Source organism: Drosophila serrata, unplaced genomic scaffold, assembly GCF_035046125.1.
Source record: "Drosophila serrata isolate PLE 108 unplaced genomic scaffold, ASM3504612v1 contig_382, whole genome shotgun sequence".
Taxonomy (NCBI): domain Eukaryota; kingdom Metazoa; phylum Arthropoda; class Insecta; order Diptera; family Drosophilidae; genus Drosophila; species Drosophila serrata.
The window spans coordinates 3,391,485-3,414,434 of record NW_028257280.1 but is presented as its reverse complement, the minus strand read 5'-3'; the positions used below and the strand labels follow the sequence as shown (position 1 = coordinate 3,414,434).

At 47.4% G+C, this 22,950-nt stretch overlaps 5 protein-coding genes across 7 annotated transcripts; 2 read left to right on the top strand and 3 right to left on the bottom strand.

Annotated features, from left to right (window-relative positions):
* Positions 1-653: 653 nt before the first annotated feature.
* LOC110186698 (uncharacterized) lies at positions 654-5,952 on the top strand. Its single transcript, XM_020955970.2, has 3 exons — positions 654-1,778; positions 1,840-2,299; positions 2,360-5,952. Exons 1-3 carry the CDS (start codon positions 1,015-1,017, stop codon positions 4,931-4,933), a joined length of 3,798 nt encoding a protein of 1,265 aa, XP_020811629.2. The 5' UTR covers positions 654-1,014; the 3' UTR covers positions 4,934-5,952.
* Positions 5,953-5,985: 33 nt separating this feature from the next.
* wkd (TBC1 domain family member whacked) lies at positions 5,986-10,231 on the bottom strand. Of its 3 annotated transcripts, none has more exons than XM_020956344.2 (4): positions 9,923-10,231; positions 7,764-7,988; positions 7,336-7,700; positions 5,986-7,272 (listed from the first exon to the last, which is right to left on the bottom strand). In XM_020956344.2, exons 2-4 carry the CDS (start codon positions 7,968-7,970, stop codon positions 6,765-6,767), a joined length of 1,080 nt encoding a protein of 359 aa, XP_020812003.1. In that variant the 5' UTR covers positions 7,971-7,988; positions 9,923-10,231; the 3' UTR covers positions 5,986-6,764. The 3 variants fall into 3 exon arrangements, with proteins under 3 accessions (XP_020812003.1, XP_086696577.1, XP_020812002.1); XM_086840451.1 differs by lacking the exon at positions 9,923-10,231 and adding an exon at positions 8,597-8,737; XM_020956343.2 differs by lacking the exon at positions 9,923-10,231 and adding an exon at positions 8,329-8,713.
* Positions 10,232-10,308: 77 nt separating this feature from the next.
* LOC110186986 (GPI ethanolamine phosphate transferase 1) lies at positions 10,309-13,006 on the bottom strand. Its single transcript, XM_020956341.2, has 2 exons — positions 12,189-13,006; positions 10,309-12,129 (listed from the first exon to the last, which is right to left on the bottom strand). The coding sequence occupies exons 1-2, from the start codon at positions 12,892-12,894 to the stop codon at positions 10,385-10,387; spliced, it is 2,451 nt and encodes an 816-aa protein (XP_020812000.2). The 5' UTR covers positions 12,895-13,006; the 3' UTR covers positions 10,309-10,384.
* Positions 13,007-13,038: 32 nt separating this feature from the next.
* On the top strand, positions 13,039-15,989 carry LOC110186985 (GPI ethanolamine phosphate transferase 1). Its single transcript, XM_020956340.2, has 2 exons — positions 13,039-13,855; positions 13,913-15,989. The coding sequence occupies exons 1-2, from the start codon at positions 13,060-13,062 to the stop codon at positions 15,811-15,813; spliced, it is 2,697 nt and encodes an 898-aa protein (XP_020811999.2). The 5' UTR covers positions 13,039-13,059; the 3' UTR covers positions 15,814-15,989.
* A 52-nt stretch (positions 15,990-16,041) lies between these two features.
* On the bottom strand, positions 16,042-22,761 carry Mrp4 (Multidrug resistance protein 4). Its single transcript, XM_086840450.1, is given in 7 exon segments — positions 16,042-16,299; positions 16,377-19,664; positions 20,084-20,274; positions 20,337-20,512; positions 20,579-20,726; positions 20,794-20,879; positions 22,044-22,761. Coding segments are annotated over 7 exon segments (4,002 nt in total). The 5' UTR covers positions 22,121-22,761; the 3' UTR covers positions 16,042-16,263.
* Positions 22,762-22,950: the final 189 nt, after the last annotated feature.

The window sequence follows — 22,950 nt, the reverse complement described above, 5'->3', positions numbered from 1 at the left end:
AAAAGAACAGGACAGAAAGCTAACCTCGGCGGCACCCCGAAGTTCGTATACCCTTGCTCGACCATGAATAAAAAAAACTATATAAATTATATATATTTGTGTTAGAAACAAGGAAAAAGTTCCTACTCTTATTGCAGAAACCTATCCTTTTTGATATCTCTTACAGTTTTTTCATTGTATTAATTTCACGTTTTTTCCAATGGCAGCTATATGATATAGTCTTCCGATTTTCTTAAAATTAAAAACGAAATTCTAGAATAATACAGAATGGCTATATGTAAAATTTTATGAAAATCTGTTGAAAGCTGCAAAAATTATAAATTTTTTTCTAAAAATTTCCTGATTGTTCCTGTGGCAGCTATACGATATAGTTGTCCGATCCCGTTCCGACGTGTATTTATAGAAAGTATTAAGAAGACTAACTGCAAAGTTTTATTCAGATAACTTCAGAACTGAGAGTCCTGCAAGGTATAAATATGATAGACTGTTTATTTTAATCATAAGTATAATAATGTAATAAGAGTTGTTCGATGTTTTTATAAACTTTTTAAGGGTTGTTTATTTTTTATTTCATAAAAGCTAGTTTTCGGTTTAAGTTAGAGCTTGAAAATGTCGATGTTTTCCACTATCGTTTTTGCGATGTTTTTAATTTCAATACTATCGGTAGTGTTTTTACCACCACTATCGATAACGCCGCAAACAAAATGGTTTTTGCAGACTAAGAAAGTTAATTTTTTGCAATTTTTGGACTTTTCGCGATATCCCAGATGCCTTAGTGGTGGAGAGATAAGTGCAATCGGTGCGGTGACGGTGACGATGGATAAGCTGCGCTCCGGAAAAGCCCAAAAGAGCTCCGCCAAAGTGAAAAAGCTGCAGCCGCAGACTTGTCCAACTGTGGCGTAGGATACGAAAACTAGTTCTCACAGACGAGACCACTCACACAAACGCACACGCACGCAAGCTAGAGCGGCGCAAGCTGCCACACAAAGCCATCCAGCTAGCCTGTTCCCAGAAATGGAAGGCATGGACCTGTGGACGTCGATGTTCTCCTCGGAGTTCGAGGACGGAGAGCCGGAAGGGGGCGGCGAGGGAGAGCAGCTGGCGGGTGGAGAGGATGGGGCGCAGTACGGCAACGGTAATGGCGACTTTATCGACGACACGGCCATCCTGGAGGCTGGAGATGGTGTAGACGACCTGCTAGATGGCGAGGATGAGGAAAGGGAAGAGGACGACGAAGGTGGCACTAAAAAGGCGTCGAAGGGACCGGAACCGGACGACGATGCGCTCTTCGATTTCGAGCTGGAGCCGATTGTGAGTATCGGTGAGTCGTCGCCGGCTTCGGTTTTGGCGCCCGCCGGTCCGATGGGTGCCCGAGTTCGCCCAGCCCTGCAGCGGCAATCACTGCCAGCCCTGAGTCGGCCGCGTTCCGATATGCGACCCATTGGATTTCCCGTGCGTCCCACCACCTCCCAGATCAATGCCACCGATGAGAACGGCGTGCCCATCAACTACGAGCTGGGCGTAGTGTACATCTGCCCAGCCTGTGGCGGAGAGTTCCGACAGCAGGATCACTGGAAGCGGCACATGAATCAAATCCATAGGTACAACACCCTTCGGGGCCTTAACTTTGCGCCGCTGGACAAGCTCTATCAGCGCTGCAAGGAATGCCACAAGCGAATCGCTATGCACAGCCGGGAGAACCTGCTAAAGCACAAGTTCACACACCTGCCGTTTCGGTGCACCAAGTGCTACATCTGCAAGCGGGAGTACAAATACAGGTAAAGACTTCTTTAAGATCTTATCCCTCCAAAGTCTTAATGTGCATTCATTCCTCTATAGGCAAGATCTAATGGTGCACCTCCGCATGGTACACTGCGACGAAGTGGTGGCCATGATGCGGGAAGGTTACAATGCTGCCGGACGGAAAACCCGTGTCCGAGAGTCACGTACAGAGCAAATGAAGCGGGAGAAGAGTTTTCTCGAGGATGAGGACCTAGATCACATCGAGGTGCGAAACGAGCTGCTCGAACCGGATGTTGATGAGTCCGGCGGCATGGGTCAACATCCGACGCAGGTGGTGGAGGAGACGCCCCAAAAGAAGCGACCCGGAGGCAGTGGCGGAGAAGCCGCTGAGCTGTGCGAGGACTACATCCACTACATGTGCCCTGACTGTGGCACTGAGTGCGACACCCACGCCCAGTGGAGTCAGCACATTGAGTTTGTCCACGACTATGTCAGCAGGCGTGGCCTCAACTTTCGGAGTGTCGACATGCAGATGCAGTGCCTCGAATGCAAGAAGGTGGGTCTTTATGGCAATTTAAGAACCTAGATTTTCCACAACATGTCCTCTTCTTTTCAGATTATAACACCCAACACCATCAAGTCGCTTCGTGCCCACAAATTCAGTCACTTGTCGCATCCCGAGTGGCTGCGCTGCAAGCTCTGCTACAAGGGCTACACGGATCATCCGGAATTGGTTAGGCATTTGCTAAAGCATCATCATCTGGAGACCCTAATGTCAGAGGACCCTGGCCAGGAAGAGGGGGATGCGTCTCTGGCCATCGATGGGGGAAATGAATGTGAAGACAACGGCAATGGCGAGGGAAACGGCGCGGCATTGGACGAGGATTCACCCTACTTTGAAGATGCCCCCCGTCGCGGCGGTCGAATAAGCAGCGATGACATTTACGAACCGCACATCGACTACCTCTGCCCGCAGTGCGGCAAGGAGTTCATCGAGAAGAAGCACTGGCGCACCCATGTGGTCATGGCGCACAGCATGAACGATCTGTCCAAGCTGAACTTTGAGATGATCAACGAACGGCAGCTAAAGTGCACCGAATGCGATAAGATCATCACAAATGCCTATGGCATACAGAATGCCCAGCAGCACAGGATTACCCATCTGCCATTCAAGGCATATGCCAGATGCCGCAAGTGCCACAAGTCCTATACGGACCGAAAGGGCCTCGTCAAGCATCTTGCCACCTATCACCGCATCGGCTGTGATTCTCGGAAGTCTGGTGGAGGTGCAGCGCCACCGTCACCCATGGTAACTACTCCCAAGCAGCCCCGCAAACAGATCGTCACCGTGGCCAATGAGACCTACGAGATTATCTACCTGGACGATGTGGAGCCGACTAGCTTGGATGAGGAAAATGACTTTGGGGAACAGATGCTTGCTGACGAGGACGATTATCCGGTTATTCAGCCACCGCAACAGCGTCAGGTGCCGCCTCCACCACGACCCGCCCCGCAAAACACTCAGCACCGCTACAAGTGCGTCCACTGCAGCACTCTCTTCCCCACTCAGGTGGCCGTGCGGATGCACATAAGCGAGAAGCATTGCCGGAAGCCTCATCAGGTGGGTAGAAGACATCGTCATTCGCTTTCGAATCCCGGTGGAGCAGACTCCGGTCTTACCACAGTGGAACAGAATTACATCTTCCTGTGCCCGTCCTGCGGCAAGGAGTACAAAACGCAGTACGAGTGGCGACGTCATATTAACGAGGAGCACAACTTTGACAAGCGAAACTACCTGAACATGCGACAGTTGGACAAGTACCGCTACCAGTGCACACAGTGCAAGGACATTGTGTGCAACTCGAAGCTGAAGGGTCTGCAGGACCATCACTTCCGCCATCTGCCATATCGCCTGTACCTCAAGTGCTTGGTCTGTGGAACCTGCTACAACCACAAACCGAACATTGCAGCACATCTCAGGGCGCGCCACAACATCTTCGACAAGGAGGCGCCCCTGATGGCTACCAAGCCGATAAAAGTCTACAGTCGTTTCAAGGATGGGGATAGAGAGAAGATCCCTGTACCCCCTCCCGCTCCGGCAGCAAGATCTCCACCCGGCTGCTCCACTTCTTCCGCAGCGGTTGTTGCTGCCGTGCCTGTGGTCAATCGCACGCTTAAACCCCAACCCGGTGACCTGCCCACACGACCTGCTGGCCTGAATACCCTGGAGGACAGCATCTCGTACCACAATGCCGTAGATATGGACTTCATCACGTACTTCTGTCCGAAGTGCAACCAGAACTTTGACTCGCACGCATTCTGGCGCAAGCACATCGTGGAGCAGCACAACTTCAACAGCCGCGAGGGACTGAACTTCCGGCAGATCGACAACCATCACTACCTGTGCCTGGAGTGCTACAAGCGCGTCACGGTGACCCACACCAAGGGCGCCATTGGACAGCTGCAGTCGCACAAGTTCCGGCATCTTCCCCATCGCTCCTTCAAGTGTCTGACCTGCGACGCCTCGTTTGTGCGTAAGCAAATGTTCTTCAAGCATCTGAATCGTGACACCAACCGGTGTGATAATCGTCCGCAACGCGAGTTGGACGATGAAGAGCCCAGCCAGGACGCTCAGCTGAACACCATTTACCACCTGGCGTGTCCGCAGTGCGGCGATGACTTCAACACCTCCAGTCGGAAGCAGTGGCGCGATCACATTAACGTGGTTCATGGCTTAACCGCGCTGGACCTGCTGCACATGAACAAGGTGGATGGCGCGGAGGATCTGTATCGCTGTCAGGACTGCAACGAAGAGCTGCAGACGAACCGGCAGTGGGTGCTGCAATACCACCGCTTCCAGCATCTCCCACAGCCGGCCTACATCCGCTGCCAGCTGTGCGAGCAGAACAGTGAGCGGGATGCGACAGTGGGATCCGGGATGCACAGTCTACGTGAGCTGCAGCAGCATCTTCGCAAGCATCATCCCACAACGGTGGGCGAGAACGAGATGCAGATGCTTCGCGAACAGATTGCCCAGGAAGAAAAGGAGCAGGAGGTGACCGTGGGCCAGGCCGCAGATGAAGAGGACAACCAGATGGGCCAGGACTCCGGCCCATATATGCCGCTTCCGCCGCATTTATTGGATGATGGAGACGACGTAGAGTTTGAGGACCAGTATTTGCTGGGCTAGGGGCGTCTCCGAAGCAACCAATCGCAGGGAAGAATGTAATCTTTGAAGCATTACAACATATTTTATATATTTTTCTTATAACTTTTTCTAGTCCATAGTTATCGGTAATCTGAAACAGTGCGGAAATTTTTTAAAATTCCTTTTTTTAGTTCGGTTCTGATTTTAAAAAATAATATTTTTTAACTTTTGCTCTTAATTGTTTAGCAGCCAACATTTTAATTTATTTTAATTGTATGATAGAAGGATGGAATCTGAATACCCAGAATCTTGGTACTTATAAATTATTATTATATCTTATCTAAAGCCATTATTTCTTTAAAAGAAACTTAAGTTATTGTACAAAGATTACGTTTTATCGCTGCGATTCATCAGGTCTTTTTTTTTAATTAAGCAAACGGTTTTTACCTAGGAATGATCATTTGACGTCGATATATATGAGATAAATCAATATTCGTTTTGATATATCCGACCAATATAATCGAAAAAAGTGACAAATAAATAATATTTGAACACTGAATGCGATTCTTTTCAATATTTAAAAATTTTCGTTATGATTTTGTCAATATATAATAACGAACTCCTCGCGATACATCCCTAGAATCGATGCCATCTCCACATCCGATTCCGCATCCACAACACCCGTACTTCCAGTGCTCGGCAGAACCCCATAGAATTCTCTCTGAAGGGCTGCGTTTTGATGAGATTATAAGAGTATTTCGTAGAATTTACAGATAATAAGCAGCCTAATTCCTAGTTATAGTGTCACACCCTCTAACATGACTAGTCGTAAGTCCTCAGCTATTTATTTCCAGGCCTAAGCTGTATGAAACTGATATTACGGAAATTATAATAAATCGATAATATATACATGTATTTCTAGGATTTGAGATAGTTATGTCCCAACAACTCCTTGGACTAATCAGGAATTAGTCAACATACAATATGTCTGCATCTATGATCGGTTAAGCCTCTGTTTAAATAATGTTAATAAATAAGACATTTAAGTCGATAAAAACCTACATATGGTTTTCCTCTATTGCAAAGAAAAACAATTTTTGATTGATTTTTTAGGTATTTTTTGTTTTATTAGTAATAAATTTTAATATTTAGTTCGCTCAAAACTCCAAACTTCTCAGGTTTGCCCGCATTATCGAAGGTAAATATCAACATTCTCATCTCCGAGCAGATATACGGATAAAGGAGTAAAAAGTAGTATAGCTATGTGACCTCGTCATAGCAACATAAGTCCGCCGAAATAAACTTTCCCAGTAACGGGGTCAAATAGGGGAAATTTTTGCATTTTCGTTTGGCTTTAATTTTAATTGGCGAGCTTATTTCGGCGGACGGGACACCGATAGTTCCGTCTGTGTCAGCTGCCTTCGGGTGGTGATGATGGTGATCATAATACGATATGTTCCGGGTCCTCTCAATTCGGACTTGAAATGTTACATTATCATAATAATAATAAATATGTAATAAATACTTTTGAAAAGCATAAACAAATTGCACGCTCATAATAATTGCCACTAAATGAATAATACGAATACGAATACAGATACAAGTCCAGCCCGATTGTGCTCAACAAAAGAATTGGCTTAAAATTAGACAAACTGATTGCTTGGAATGATGTCTCCGTAATTGACTGACCGCGTAAACTGACTAAACCAGTTCCGGTCACTCGACCCCACTGCCCTGCCTCCGCTTTGTGCACGATCTTCTGCCTCCTCCTCTTATTCGACTTTAAACGTAAAAATCTTATGCAACTATGCATTTTGTTTGTGTTTGTGTGTTTAGTAACAATTTGTTAAAGTAGTAGTAGCTGCCATTCCTCTCACAGGGTTGGCATATTGCGTCGATGTCCGCCGGCTTCTGCCTCCTGTTGCGCCTTCTGCTTGGCCCGTCTCGCCTTCTGACGCGTGTGTTCGATCTGGAAGTCCTCGACGCGCAGGTTTAGCCGCATCATGTTATTGATGATAAATTCCTCTTCAACGATGTGCTCTTCCGGTGATCGTAGCACTTCCAGCGTTTCGCACAGACCTGTGCATGTTTTGCGCACCTTATGTCGGCTAAGCGAGGCTCCGATGATTACCAGGGCCACCTTGAAGATCACCCGTATGCCCTCGGCCAGAAAGCAGTCCCAAACGCGCAACAGCGTCTCCCAGGGCAGGGTTCGTGTCATTGCGCAGAGGAACCAATCGGTCATATAGAGCAGGGGTTCCACTTTATGCTTCTGCAGGTGACGATAGACGGGCGGGCAGGTCTTCTTCAGAAGGCCCTCCAGGATGCCGGCATCGTTCTGGATCACCTCCAGGCCGGGTATAAAGTAGTCCTGTAGGTAACTGCAAGGAAGTAAACCAAAGTAACTAAATTGTGTTATCTTTTAAGAGGAAACCTTGACTTACACATCACAAACACTGACAAACACCCAGAAGGCGTCCTCTGCGGGCAGGTGCATCAATAGAAAGGCAGCTATCGGTGCCTGCGCCTGGCAGAAGCCCACCTTGGGGTTGTATATCGAGTAGGCTTTGAGCACATTGAAAAGTTCGATTTGTCCGACTTTCTGTTCGTCGAGGAACATTTCGTGGAAGGGAAACTGGCGATGCTTATCCTTTTTGATCTCCTCTATGGTCGTCGGATTGCCAGGCTTCTCCAGCAACTCGCTGTAGACATTGGGGTTTTTCTTTTTCAGCAGATACGCCCCGGATAAATAGAACCAGGCCTTTGGCCGCACTGATTTCGGTATGCCCTTGCGACAGCGATCCCGGATCTGAAAGTAAAATAAATGTATCTTAGTCTGTTCTATTAATGATTACAGGAAACAAGTCCTTACCTTCTTGTAGTTCTTGGACATGTAAGTGGACCAGTTCTCAATCATGTATAGCCATTTCTTTTCCCTGGCTATGATCTGTGCCTTGGACAGTGGCTCCTTGGGCTTGTCTGTGCGCTGGAAACCGCCGTAGAAGCCATTCCGATCAGGGCAACTGGAGACGGTGGAGCACAGGGAGATGGTGTCCAGGGAACGCGGTGCCGTGGCCATCGCCGAAGCGACAGTGAACTGAAAGAGCAGAGCACAAATTGTTACACGATCAGCCTCAATACGCCCACTAGCAGAACCCACTAATTGTGTATGCAAATTCACTGGGTCTGAGATACAGATGGATAGATAGATATATGGACAGAGACTGGGAGAGCCTCTCCCTGCGATTTGAATAATACAAAGTGCGCAATTAAGTGCACTCTCTCACTCTCATTGCCCATTTTGATGTCTCGCATAGTTTTTTCAGCTATCTCGAAGCCTTATCGCTACCAAGGCCAACATCAAATTGGGCTACTTAGAAGAGATAACTATAAATTGACCGTGAATTATGAGGTTTAATAGTGGGTTACGGTTACACCTCATCTTCGTGAAGTAAGTCCAGTAAGTCCAGTTCGTTGAGACTGCCGCTGAGGTATGGAAATGGCATTGTTCGTCCAGCAACTGAACGGTAACTTAGTTTGTTCACTTGCTTCCTGCTTAAGCCTAAGACTGCAGGTAAACAGCTGCTGATTGGTCACTAATCGCACTTAAACGAAGGCATTACCCCAGTGATTACACATCAGCTGCTGATGTGCCTTAGAACGGAATGGGGGGCAGTGAAAGTAGCAACTACTATATATATTCACTCGCTTCTCCCTTGGCTAATGACACTGGGGCACGGGCTGTTGCCGCTGCCACATGCTGCTCCGCCGGATGCTCGAGTTTTGCCTAATGAGCAAGTCACTTCACCTCACCTCACCGACGACTGCCACAAAAAGAGCAACAACTAATTGAGGCAACTGTGCCTCTCTGCCGCTGAACAAGTGGCTGAATAATGGCAAAAGCAAGACAAAAGAGGCCCACAGGGAAAAATTGGCTAAGAAAAACGAATATTGGAATATACTAGGAGGCTTAATATTGCTTCCTGGATTGCGAAAGACTATTTACATCGATTTTTAGGTAGATCTCAAGCTAAATTCTTTATTTTATTATTGTTAATTAATTATTTCAGCTTTATGGTAAGCTTTTATCCGGTTTTTATTTTAATATATTAACCTGGTTTAAAGTTTATTGTCACCATTTTATGAGATACGCTAATTTTTATACCCTTGCAAGGGTATTCTAATTTTAGTCAGCAGCTGAAAAAGCAGTGAACGAGTCATTTCCGACCCTATAAATCATATATATCCTTGATCAGCATTAACAGGCGGATTGATCTAGCTATGTTCGACAAAAATTTAATTTTTTCAAATTTTTAGAAATTTTATCGAAAAATTGATAAAATTTTTAATATTTTAAAACTATAAATTGAGTATGCAAATTTATTCTCCTGATAAAAACTAGAAAAATAACGGTTTGGGAATTCAAATTGATGCATTTTTAGCTTAGTTATGAGTTTTTTAATCTTTAATTTGAGTAAAAAGTTGTCACATAAAAATGTCGACTCAAAGAATGCTCAGAGTCAACATACCCATTCATGAATATGGTGCATAAGTCAGCGAAAGGGGGAAAGCCCAGTGCAAGAGCGCACTGCAAGAGACGGAACAGCAGGGCATAAGTACATATGTACATACATATGTATGTACATATGCAATCTCTGGCAAAGATACCCGGCGTGACAATATCCGACCTTCGCAGGCCTACCGATCGAGAACGGAATTAGAACCTTATCGCTGCTAGGTGGCCGAGTCATAGAGCAAGATCGTGGTGTTGGCGCAAGCAAACCTAGGCTATGGAGCGGGGGCGGGGACGGAGGCGATGGGGGCTCGATGGAGGTGTTAGGTGGAAACTAAAACTTAACTCAATTTGTTTTTGGGCTGCCATTTTGCCTACGCGCTCCAAAATGAGTGTGTGACACTGTGTGCGTGTGTGTGTGTGTTGGTACGTGCACAATACATGGCAATTGTTGTTATTAACAGTGAACAGTTCGTACACCGACCGCCCCCACATTCACATGTAAACTTTTGCCTCACCTTTTACTAAGTTGTTGTTGCTGTTGCTCTGCTTCTGCTTCCGTGGTTAGGGATACGCAATAGCCGTTTCCGCGGCAAACTTCCACGTCCTCGTGCGGTTTCGCGATACCCGGGGGGTTGAATTTTCCAGCAAACACTTGCGCCAGCACAAATGTGTTGGTTATTATCGTGAAAACATAATTTCCGCAGAGCTTTTTGTTTATTTTCTATGCTCAATCGTTGTGTGACCGCGCGCGCCGATGGAGAAAATACCGAGTAACAGTGTGACCAAATGTCTGGTCAGCTAGCTAAGAACGATATGGCAACGCTAACAGTTACCGACACCTTTTCACGATGTTTGAGTTTCGTTAGGTTTCGAATTAATCCGTTAATTCAAAAAAAGTAAATGAAACAATATAATTATTTTTATTATAAAATGCCATGAAATCTTGCTTTAAAATGCAAAGTTTATGGAAGATTTCCTTAGGCCACCCTGTCTGGCAGCTGGGTAATCCACTTGGAGCCCAGCTTGTGGTGCGCCAGACGCCACAGCAGCAGCCATAAGAGCGGAAACACCTGCACCATGCCGAACTTGGTAAAACTGTTAAGGATATTTCGCCATGGACCATCGCTTCGAACTTGGTGCAGTAGCACCATTGACATTGCACTGTTCAGCAGGAGCAGCCGCATAAAGATCTGCCTCTCGTGGCACCATATATCCTTGTAGTTACCAGCCAGGATGCAGAGCATCAGCAGCCAAGGCAGGAACAGCTTTAGCATCGTAGTCAGGATGTGGGTTAAAAAGAAGTTGCCAAAGGTGGTTTCATGGACGATTTCGAAGAAGTTCTGGCAGGCTGGAAAGCTTCCAATCACGAACAGAGAGTACCAGCTGTACACCAGTATGTAATGGGATACAGTACTCGCTCCAATTGTCTCGTTCCTCTCCAGCTTCATCCTCAGTCCCAGCAGCAGCTCCATGCCCAGCATTTGGATAACTACCGATTCGTAAGAGGTGCATGTCAAGGTGTACAGGGTGCTTAGGTTGAAGAGCATTAGCTCGTTGGGCTGAAGACTGCGTCGCTGTCCGAAGGCAACGTAGCCCAGATAGACCCAGGAAGCAGCATACGTAGCCCAAGTAAACGAGCCCACCAAAACGTACTCGACGGAAATCAAGAGCATGCCAATGTTAACCAGCCAGGTCACGGGATTTAGGTACACTCCGAAGGCCAGGGGCCGCATTAGGGTCAGCCAGATGCTAACGAGCAGAGCTCTTGGCTGCAAATGTCCCAGTGACTCCGGGAGAAGAGATACAAGCGACAGTCCCAGAACCATAGTTAGCCACAGGTAGAATTGCATTCCTCGGACCCGAAAGCCATCTCTGTTGGAGTAACAGGCAAATCCCAAATAGCCCAGGCCCATAATGGAGCGACTGTAAAAGCCACCCAGGCAAGTCATGGCCAGTAGAGCGGACTCAATCCCGCTACGTAGGCTTACCGTTTTGGTCTTTTGGCCCCACATCTTCAGGGTGATCATGCAATAGAGGGAAGGCAGGAGGAGTATAGCCTGCACCAGCAAGGGAATCCTTTCCAGAATCATAAAGATCACCAATACACCGGTCAGCAGTCGAGAAAGTCCTCTGAGCCGCACCAGCCCCTTAATGGGGCCCACCTCTCGGCCATGGCCATCGGAAAGGGTATAGTACACACAGCAAAGCCATCCGACTCCAGCCACGGTCACTGCCCAGACCATGGCATCGCGAAAGTAGTCCTTGTAGAAGTCGATTTCCTTGATCAGCAGTGGCATGTAGTTACAGCTGTATTCCCGCAGAGCCTTGAAGCGTTGCTGCCTCACGAGGCGCCAGCAGTTTTTCAAAAAGGAGTCCATCAGGGGAAAGTCCAGCCAATAAGCGGGAGTACTCCCGGGATGCATCTCTCTCATACGACGAGCCTGTGCCACCAGTTGCTGGGCATTGGTCAGCATGGCCTTGGCCTCGTACTCCAAGCTCACGTTTAACAAGCCAATTGGAAGCATGCCGAGACTGTAAACTGGAGGCGGGAGTCCCAGCAGAGCGCTTAATAGGGACGTAAGCTGGAGAGGATTCAGGACATGCAGGGGTAACTTGTACCCAGTGGCATTGACCATAATGGTGCGGTCACCACCAGATGTGGCGTGTGCCACCCCTGCGCCCCACAACATAATCGGCGATTCAACAGACAGTTTGCATTTCCCTGTGAATAATGATAAAAGGATTCGTCATTGTCATGGCAGAGATAATAGAAGCTCTTACATTGAAGCTTGGGTTTACCCAGATTGGAGGTGAGTAGGTACGCCGTTCGCCGGTCGGGAAATCTCTCTTCGAAGAGCTTGTACATGTCCATAATGTTGTCTTCAATGCGTGGCAGACTTTTTCGAGTGGGCTCCACACCCGCTAGGTGCACAAAGAAAAGGATACCTTTTGTAGTTTGCCAGTGATGGGATTCGTCGGAGAGTAAATGCTTCACGCTCCCAGCAACTAAATCCTCCGCTTGGAAGTCCATTGCCCGGTGCAAGTTCATTTTGGGAAAGTAAGATCCCAATTCCGGTGTCGTCCAGGCAAAGTTTTGACGGCATCGCTCGAAAAGGGAGTCAGGAGCCTTCGATTGCCACAGCCAGCTGCGTGCCACTGTGACTGCATCCTCATTGATACCGGAAAATAGAGCCACATATGGCGAAATTGGACGGTAGGTGGGTGCCTCTGGACAACTAACTCCCACCAGACCTTCGTGCGAGAAGATATTACTCAGCATCGGCACATTCTGACAGCGATTCGAGAAGAAAGTGTGGGCAGACAAGTTGTCCCTTATGAATACCACCAGGCGATCAGCCGGTGGCGTGTCCTCTGCACTCTTTTGCGGTTTCAGGCCATCCAAGGATGTTGTATGAAAGTAAATCAATAGAACTGCAAGCAGCGGCAAGAGCTGCAGGACCACGAGACTTCGATAAGATTCCAGCATTGTATCCAAAAGGGTGTTCCTGTCTGAATATGGAAGTTTGCTGAGCTGTAGCTGGACTGGAAAAACTGCTGACAGATTTGTCTCAGGTTACTAGACTCGCAACGATTTTTCATAAACCAGTGTCTTATTTGCTCTTGACTTTATTCATAGCTGAAACATTCGGAAATGAAGTGGGCTCTCTGTCGGATATTTTTCTGGTGCTTATTCTCACTTTTCACAAATGCTGTGTTCCTGATATATCGTCGGATTTTATTAAGTTTTTGGGGTAAATCAACAATCCCGCTAAAGATGTGGAAGACAAAGGCCGTGCTGGTGCACCTTCTGCTGCTCGGTTGCGTTCTGAAGATCTACTTTCAGTCCGCGCCGCTGATCCACCTGGAGCCGCAGATGACGCTGCCGGAAATGGGTGTGAGGTCGCCTGCCGATCGCCTGGTGGTGTTCCTCGCCGAAGGTCTCAGCGCGAAAGCATTCTTCTCGCAGAACCTCAGCCGGATGCCACAGCTGGACGAGATATTTCAGAGCCAGGGTCTGAGGGGCATAGCCCATTCCAGTGTGCCAACGCTTACCCAACCGGGTAATGTGGCTCTGATTGCCGGATTCCATCCGTCGCCGCCGCTCACGGCCACCTATGACACTATCTTCAATCGCACCTTGGATTCTCCTGATGGGATCTTACTCAAATTTGTGGGTGACAATCCCGAAACGGATTCTAGTTTCATAGATCTGCAAGACTACCTGTCCGAGGATACCAACCAGAGCAGGATAAGGAACGCCAGCAGGGTGTTGATCTTGGTCCACATGGGTGATGTAGGCGGGGCCAGTCCATGGCACGAGATATATTTGAAAAAGTTGTTTAGAGCCCAGGCCGGCATCTTTGAGTCCTACGAAGTGATGGAAAGTGTGTTCAGGGACAGGAGGACTGCTTACCTGATGACCTCGGCACATGGACTCAGTAATCTGGGTAAGAATAGCGAAGAGATGCGTGTTAGTAAGGTGACTAAGATGATATCTGTTTCAGGCTCCCATGGCGCTGGAACTCCTGACGAGACGGAGACACCTTTCCTTCTCTGGGGCTCCGGCATCAATGCTAACCGAACGATCCAGAGACTGGAGCAGATCCAGCTGGCGCCGCTAATGTCTGCTTTAATTGGCTTACCACCACCGGTCAATAACCTGGGCAAGTTGCCTTTGGGTTACCTGAATGTGTCCCATGAGGAGGAGGGGAAAGCAATGCATCTGAACGCCCTGCAACTTTTACTTCAGGCCAGGGTCCTTGTGAAACGCCACAAACGCGGCTTTTTCAACAAGTGGCTTCCTAAGGCCGGAGACTTGGACCTTCTGCGAATTTCCTACTATCAATACCAAATAAACCGCCTCACGAAAAAGCGCTGGCAGGAGAAGGCCATGGAGACAAGCCAAGTGGCAGCCAGCTTGGCCCTGAACTCCGTGAAGTCCTACGTGGGATACTACCACATTCCGCTGGCGGTGGCCACAGCAATGACTCTTCTGGGCTGGGAACTCTACCTGGTGCTGAAGCTGTACCGGGATTCAAGGGCCTCCAAAGAGCATCGTAGAGGCTTTTGGACTGCGGGAACGATTTTGCTCTCCGCTCTGGGACTGCTACTGGGAGAGCTGGCCTTCCTGCAGTGCTTACCGCTTCTGACAATCGTCTGTTTGGTGGCGCCCTTTGGCTTTTGGTGCCTGGCCCTGGCCGAGTTGCCACTGAAAGGTCATAGTATCTTGGATGTCTGGACCCACTTGAAATGGATCGTTATACCTGCTGGACTCATCATTGTGATGCTGTGCTGCAACTACTCCCTCAGCCTGACATATGCTCTGGCTGTTGGGTTCTACAACCGACTGGGCTATGAGCGCCCCTCCATCAAGGTCGTGGCCTGGTTGGTTCTGGTTTTCCTGCTGAGCTTGTTCTTGGGCTTTCTGCCCAAAATGGATTTCTTGATGGACACCAATTATAGGATGATCCTGCAGGCGTTAAGTATGCTGCTGGTTGTCCTGCGTCCCTACATTTTCGACGAAAATCACCAGAAGCGCGTGTGGATGGTCAACGGGGGAATGCTGATTATGGGAGGAGTAGGAATCTGCTTCACGGAGACGGGCAAGGCGGTTCCCATCTACATGATGGCGGCCAACTGGGCGTACCTGTTCTATGCGTTCATATCGATACCCTACAGTGGGAATACCTGTCTCCGATCTCGCCTAGAGTTGATATGCTTTAACCTGCTGACCGTTCATGTCCTGCTGAGCGACTCGTACACCTCTCTCTTTGCCCAGCTATTGGTCATAGAGTATCAGCAGGGCATCGAGGTGCACTTGGAGACCAGACAACAGGTGAAGGAGGAGGAGGATAAGGACGAATCAATGCTAACATCCAAGGAGTATCTACAACTGTGCTACCGATTTGCCGTCTCCATCCTGCTTTACTTCTACGTCTCAATGATGGGAACAGGCCATTGGCTGCAGAGTTTCACCTATTTGGCCAATACGGATCGACTGTTTATGCCACATTGCTGCCCCACTATGTTGGGATTCCTGGTATTTGTCCATATGCTCATCCCCCTCATCATAATCCTGGCCAGCTTCCGCGCACTCAGCACATTTGGGCGCCACGAGATAAGCTCCATTTTCATCTGCGTGATGCTCATCTGCAATGTCGTGGTTCTGTCCTTTATGATTTCTGTTCGCCATCTGATCGATTGGCCAAATGTACACCCATCCGTGATCAAAGTGATCATGGTCCAACTCACGGCCGTCCTGTTGATCGCCTGCGACTCCTGCGGGATATTTTTATTCCGGGGATTTGACCTGATCACCACCATAATCCCCAAGCGAGCTGTGGTTCAAATCCGTCCCAAGGCCATAGTATGCTCTAGGGCCTCGGTGACCTCCAGCGCGGTATGAGTGGGTTCTGACCCAAGAACTTGTTAAAAAAAAATAATATTTAAAATTTGTAGTTAACACATAAGTTCTTAAGTTTAGCAACTTTTGCACGTAGCTTTTACCAGATGTATCTACAGAATATAATAAATAGTTTGGCAATAAAGTGTGGATCATAATTCAACAGTAATTTAGATACTTTCCTTCATGCGGAACTTTCTTTCTCTTTCTCTTGCAGAGCATTTAAAGTAGTTTTATTTTTGAGACTCTGTATATATTTAACCATTCGATGGGCTGCTTCTGTATTTCATACTAAATCTACAAGAAGGGACTCCCATAAGTAGGGTATGTAAGGTTCAAAGGCGTATAATACTTTAAGTAGCAAATTAACTTAAATGCAGCTGGCTGGATTAGGTACAAATTTGCAGGAGTTGAGACCTTAATAAACTAAGTATAAACCTGTGCCATCGGAATCTACTCCGATTTCGGTTTTTTCGCCTCCAGATGAGCCTGAAAAGATAAGGAAAATCAAAAATTAATAATAAACAAACGGAGCAAACATTTAATCATTATCTCTTAGCACTCACCTTCTCGGCAACCTTGAGGAGGCTATCGAAGCTATTCTGACCCGTTTCCATCACCATGCCATGGAAGATCTTTGACTCGGTGGCCGTCAGCAGTTCGTAGGGTGATCCAAACTCCACCAGATGACCGGCATCCATCACGAGCACACGATCCGAGTCCATGATCGTGTTGAGTCGATGGGCTATGGTCAGCACCGTGCAGTCACGGAATTTACTCCGGATTGTGGCCTGTATCAGGGCATCCGTTTGCGGATCTACATTTGCCGTAGCCTCGTCCATCACTAGGACTCGGTTCTCCCGAAGAATGGCTCTCGCCAGGCACACCAACTGCCGCTGTCCCACACTGAAGTTGGAGCCGCCCTCGCTAATCTTGCTCTGCAAACCACTTGGCAGCTCAGCAATCACAGGCTTTAACTTGACCTCTTCGAGAGCCTCCCACAGCTTGGCATCATTATACTCCTCGAAGGGATCCAGATTGTAACGCATGCTGCCCGAGAAGAGCACCGGTTCCTGGGGTATGATGGATATCTTGCTTCGGAGGTCAAAGAGTCCCATCTCAGATGTATCCCTCTCGTCGATGGTGATGATGCCTTCGTTGTAGGAGAGTCGGAAAAGTGCATTGATCAGCGACGACTTGCCCGCTCCAGTGCGTCCAACGATGCCCACTTTTTCGCAGGGCCGGATACGGAAATTCAAGGCTTTGAGCACATACTTGGACTGCGGATCCGGGAAGTAGCGCAGGCAGAGATCCTCCGTTATAATCTCACCCCTTTCGGGCCAATTTGGCGGGGGTTTCTTACCCTCACGGGACTCGAACTCACCCTCCGGCTCGATTTCGTCGTACTCCACCACCCGCTCCACGGCGGTCATTGTATTCTCCAGCTCCGCCGACTGACGCATGCCCCACTGCACCATACCAGTCATGCCCATCGCTTGGGTAATGGCCAAGCCCACCTCCCCGGGACTCTTTGGTGGGTTAATGAAGTAATTCAGGATTATTATCACAATGTACATCGTGCAGAAACAGTCCAGATAGTAGCCAAAGGCACGATTCGTGGCCAGAAAGGTGTAGTAACCGGAGCTATGCAGATCCTGGAGATTGTCAAACTCGGCAATTAGTTCCTTCTGAGCTCCCAACGCACGAATCGTCGGCAGACCGCTGATGGTGGCGCCCAGATGTGAGTAAATCGGTGACCTGGCCACCGCCTCCAAACGCTTCACATCCCTCGAAGTCTTCAGGTAGAACTCCCTTATGTAGTAGAAAATAATGGCCAGGGCAAATGTGAGGATCATATAGTAGGGATTGGTGATGCAGATCACAATGATGATGCCGAGCAGTGTGAGGAAGACTTGTACTACATCCAGCATTACGGTGGGTAGGACTTCATCCACCTGTCCCAGATCCTTGGAGAAGCGATTGAGAATGCGTCCCGAGGGATTCGTGTTGAAGAAATACATGGCCGCTCTCGTTATGCCACGGTACATGGCATTGTGCAAATGGGTGGAGCTGCGCATGGCCATTTTGTAGAAGAGCATTGTCCGAACGATGGTGAACACCACCACGGCCACATTGAGGGCGGCAAAGTAGTACATGTCCTCGGGATCCGAGCTTATATCAGTGCCATCGGTATTCTTGTCCACCCTGTAAGAGCAAGGATAAATATGGTATATAGAAAATCAAATTTCCTCTACTTACCAATAGGACAAAAAGTAATCCGCAAACGAGCACAGGATCTGTGTGGCCAGGCAAAGAAACACCATGAAGAGGAGCATGAACCAGCTGCTGCCCGCCGTCAGATACTCCTTGTACAGTCCCAGTCCAATCTTGCCCTCCACTCGAGTCTCCTGCATCTGCAAGGCCGCCTCCTGGGCCATCGATTCCGCCATGGAACTCAACGAGGTGAAGCTGTTGTTCCGCGTGCTCGGCTTACTGATCTTGCTGTCCCTTCTGCTCAGCGAGGGCACGCCCAAGCGATCCACACCATCGCCAATGTCAAACTCCGTCTCCTCCAGTGCCTCATCCTCCTTATTGGGTGCCGTAAGGAGTTGGGCAAAGTCCAAGCCACTACGCTTCATGGACGAGTATGTCCCCTTGGCGCTAACTCGACCCTTGTCCATGATCACTATGAGATCAGCTTGCTCCAAAAACTGCAGCTGGTGCGTGACCAGAATCACAAGTTCGCTTCGCAGGTAACCGCGCATGCATTGGTCAAAGAGATGACGGCCCACATGGGTGTCTACAGCACTAAGTGGGTCATCCAGTAGGTAAATATCTGCTCGTCGATATACAGCACGAGCCAAACTAATCCTGGCCTTTTGACCACCCGAGAGTGAAGCTCCACGTTCACCCACGATCGTTTTGTCGCCATAGGGTAACAGCTCAAAGTCCCTTTCCAGGGCGCACTTCTTGACCACAGTGCGATAGCGATGCTTGTCCCACTCCAAGCCAAACAGGATGTTCTGGCGCACGGATCCGGTAAAGAGCCATGGCTCCTGGGCGGCATAGGAGTAGCTGCCGTTGACCCGCAGAGTTCCGCTCTCCGCAGGCAGTTCACCAAGAACTGCCTGGATCAGACTGGATTTGCCAGCGCCCACGGGTCCAATGACGGCCACCAATTTGCGACGTCCCAGCTGTAGATTGATGTCCTCCAGCGTGGGATCCACCGAATGACTCTCCCAGCGGGCCTGGAACTGATTGAACTCGATCAGATTCTCCGACAGGCCATTGCTCTTGGGGCTGTCTCCATTTAGTGACTCTCCTTTTGGTGCCGGAGTGGGACTCCTTGACTTATCCCTGACCTGGGTCTCTGGTCGATGCATGAATGTCTCCAGGCGACGCACGGAGACCAATAGCTCGGCAAACTGGGAGATGCCTTGTGGGAAGAACATGGTCACCGAGCGTCGCAGGATATTGTAGTAGGCAGTGATAAAGAACGCCTTCTCGGCATTCAAGATATTTCCCAGCAGGACAAAGGCAATAAGGCTGGAGGAGACGAAGACGCGGGACAGGAACATGGCGAAGGAGATGAGGATGCCGCGGATGTAGTTGACTTGCTTGATGCACAGCATCTCATTGAAGCGTGTCAGCTCCACCACCTTGCCGAAGGGTTTCTCCCAGGCGTACATCTTGATCACCTGGATGCCCGAGATGATCTCGTTCATCATTCGAACGCGTTCATCCGTCCTTAAGGCAGTTCTCAGTCGGAGCACACTGGTCCGCTTGCCCAGGTAGGATTGGAAGGGTAGAAAGAGCAGCATTATAGCAACGCCAAAGAGAGAAGATACCCCAATCTGAAAAAAATATAGAATTTAGTTAGTTTTAATTGTATAAATTATTATTTCCTTTCCAAATTAAATACAATTTCCATTTACTGCTTTTGTAATTGGTCAGCCATTTGTGTATGTACGAAAAGTAATTAATAATAATAAGCCAACATTTATATTCACAGCCAAACTATTAAATGATAGCTTAATGTTTGAATAAGTAAACCGAAAATGGTCATGAATATGGCTGTAACCAGGGGAAAGCATTAATGTTTTTGTCGGTTGTTTATTTTTCCATCATTTTATGGAAGCTTAGCATTATGCTAAGCCATGTTTGCGGGTCACGTTCAAAAGAACTTAAAAGGGCGAATGGAAATGTTCCATCAGTTCAAAACCGGTTTATTTAGAAACATTCCCTCTCTCCGGTATCCTAACCACCCACTTACCTCTCGATACATCAGGTAGGTGACTAGAATCAGCTCGAGTGGAGCCAACCACAGGTAGTGAACGTTGATCAGAACCAAATCGAAGCGTCCCACATCGTTGGACAGGAGATTGACCACTTGGCCCACGGTGGTATCGCCCAAGGCGGTCCTACTTAGTCGGAGAGCCTTTCGATAGACGAGGCTGCTGAGTGCTGCAAAGATATGGAGATAAGTTGGAATTTAATCAATATTATATAAAGAAATCACAACTTACCAACACGCATTTTCATGCCCAGGTGAAGTAGCCCCAACATATAGGGATGTCCAATTAACACACTAAATACGGAGCCTGCTATCAGACCCGCGGCATAGAACTGAGCCTTGTTGAGGTCCGGATCATTGCCGGAAAAGTAGGCCATAACCCCGAACAGGCAAATGGGCTGTGTGACCCTGGAACATTAAGAAGAGGTATCAGTAAGTTGTCTTTGTAATTACTCCTCACCAGAAGCTACTCACTTGGTTAGAAACTCCTGGAGAAACAGGGAAATACCCGTAACTATCAGCTTCCAGCCAAATACCTTCATCAGGGCTCGGCCCAGACGCGGTGTCTCATTTCTGGCCACCTGCTCATCCCAAGCGGCGCACAAACGATCTCCCAGAGAGTCTACATTTTAGAGAGAGAGAGATTAACTAAAGACTTTTTTGGAAACTTAATAAATAGATTAATTCACCTGACTTGTGCTCTTTGAGTGCCCTATAAAGATCTTTCTGCTCCAGGGTCTTCTTCCGCCCCTTGAAAAGCACGGGCATGGCAAAACTTTAGGTGGGAACAGCATCACGTAGGCAAGGTTAAAGCCACATTTTATTGAGAGTATAACAAAAATATAATTAGCGGAAGGCTTTCTCTTATCAGCGACTGATACTGATAATTCTTATGTGATGACAGCCACAAAAAAAAGGAAAATTAGGAGGAGACAAGTGACATTCCCAGAGGCTTATCACAACCAAAACAAGAGAGAAAAACTGTTGCTAGCCCATCCAGCAATATAATTACTAGTATGTCACGGTCACAATGAAGTTTTTGTAACTCGAAATCTATTAACAATTACGTGCTACAACAAAATAATAATACATCACTGTTTGATATTATTATCAATGCAAGGAACATATATTTTCTGATAAGCCCACATTTATGAGCAAAAGCCAACGTCACTATGAAGTTTATCAAATATTTTTTTTATCAGAAATAAACCGCAGATTGTAATGACCAGAAATAATTAGTTAACTAACTCAGCATAATGAAATGTTTAGATTTAAATCTAATCAGTAAGTTAAAGTCTCCCTAAATCGAAATTGTACGCTGGCTGATAAAGTTTTAATGTTTGAAGGCTTGACTGAACTGGGTATATCCACACCTTGTGATACCCTCTGATTCATTCCATTTGTCAGCACTTTTCCTATCGGATATCATAGTTATTGTGGCATTATTCCCTTTAGGAGAAGTTCTAAAGAACGGAGCAGCACTGGAAAAGTGTCGCCTTCAATTGGTAGCCAATTGAATAAAGCTTCGGACTCTGCTGGGGCTCCGGCCGAATGGGTAAAGATTTCCACGACTACTCGGTCATGCAAATTAAGCGAGCCATTGAATGAAATAATCAACTTGTCAGTGTTGTCGCGTCGGTAGCTCCGTCATAGCTATCCGAAAATCCCCTTGCCCTGAATCTAAATCTGAATCTAAAAGCGTTCCCCATACAACAAAAACTAGCACGTAAACTAGTCATCAATGGCGTTAATTCTCTTATCAAAGCGGCTCTAATCTTTTTATTAATATTTATTTTCGTAAGAAGAACTATTTAAAGCTTATTTGTATTTCACAACAAACAACAAAGTATAAGTTGTGTGTTTTCCTTATAAACATAAATGATTAAGATACTTCTTTTAGAGATATCACCAGCCAGTTCAAAAATTTGGGTTAACTCACCAGAAGAACATCGAGGAGAGGGGATTGGAACGCTCGCGCGGATTCTCCGGCAGTTCATCGGCTTTCATTGACTGCATGGCTAATGGATTGGCAGGTTGGATTACACTAATTGGAGTTGAATTGCACTATATACACTGTTGCATTACAGGGGGACTTGTTTGAGCAGGGTGGAAGGAGGGGGGATTGATTGTCTTTGAATTAGCCAGCGATTGATTAGCACTCTTCGATCCGAAAGGGGACACGCGCTTGCCTCTAATATAATTAGTTTGGCATTAGCAGGGAGCCAGCGAGCGAGCAACTTCAGAGATCTCAGATCTTGTATCTTGTATCTTGTATCTTGTATCTCGAATTTCGATTTCTAATCGCGTCCGAAGGGAGTAAACTTTTCCACTGCCGCCGCACAGGTAATATCACTCGGCATTTGATTTTATTCCAACGCGTCGGACAGGCAGGCTGCTGCTCCCAGAGATCACTTCGGTTCACTTCTATCTCTGTAACAGCCGAATTTCGTCATCGGTCGCGTTGCGCTGTATTTCTAATTTGCTTTTGTCCACATCGAACTTATCGGAAGCATACGGGAATACGCATGGCTTAGTACGCTGCTCGATCCACGACGACGTGCTCGCTCCGACACTCCGCTTTGTTTAATGCGCTCCGCTCTCGCGCTTCCATTAAATAGTTGCTCCACTGCACTGAGAGAAACGATTGCCACAGAAAACTTGAGTTATTAAAATGTAGTAAACCAAAATTACAAGTTTAAAATGTTCCATTGATGGAAATATGTCTGTTAAATAATTTGCTAACAGGAAATTCTAAAACAGTATTGTAAAGATTATACTGTAAACGTTTATCTAGCTTCGGAAAGGGAAAAATATTTTTATAATATAAATTTTAATGCTTTCCTGAA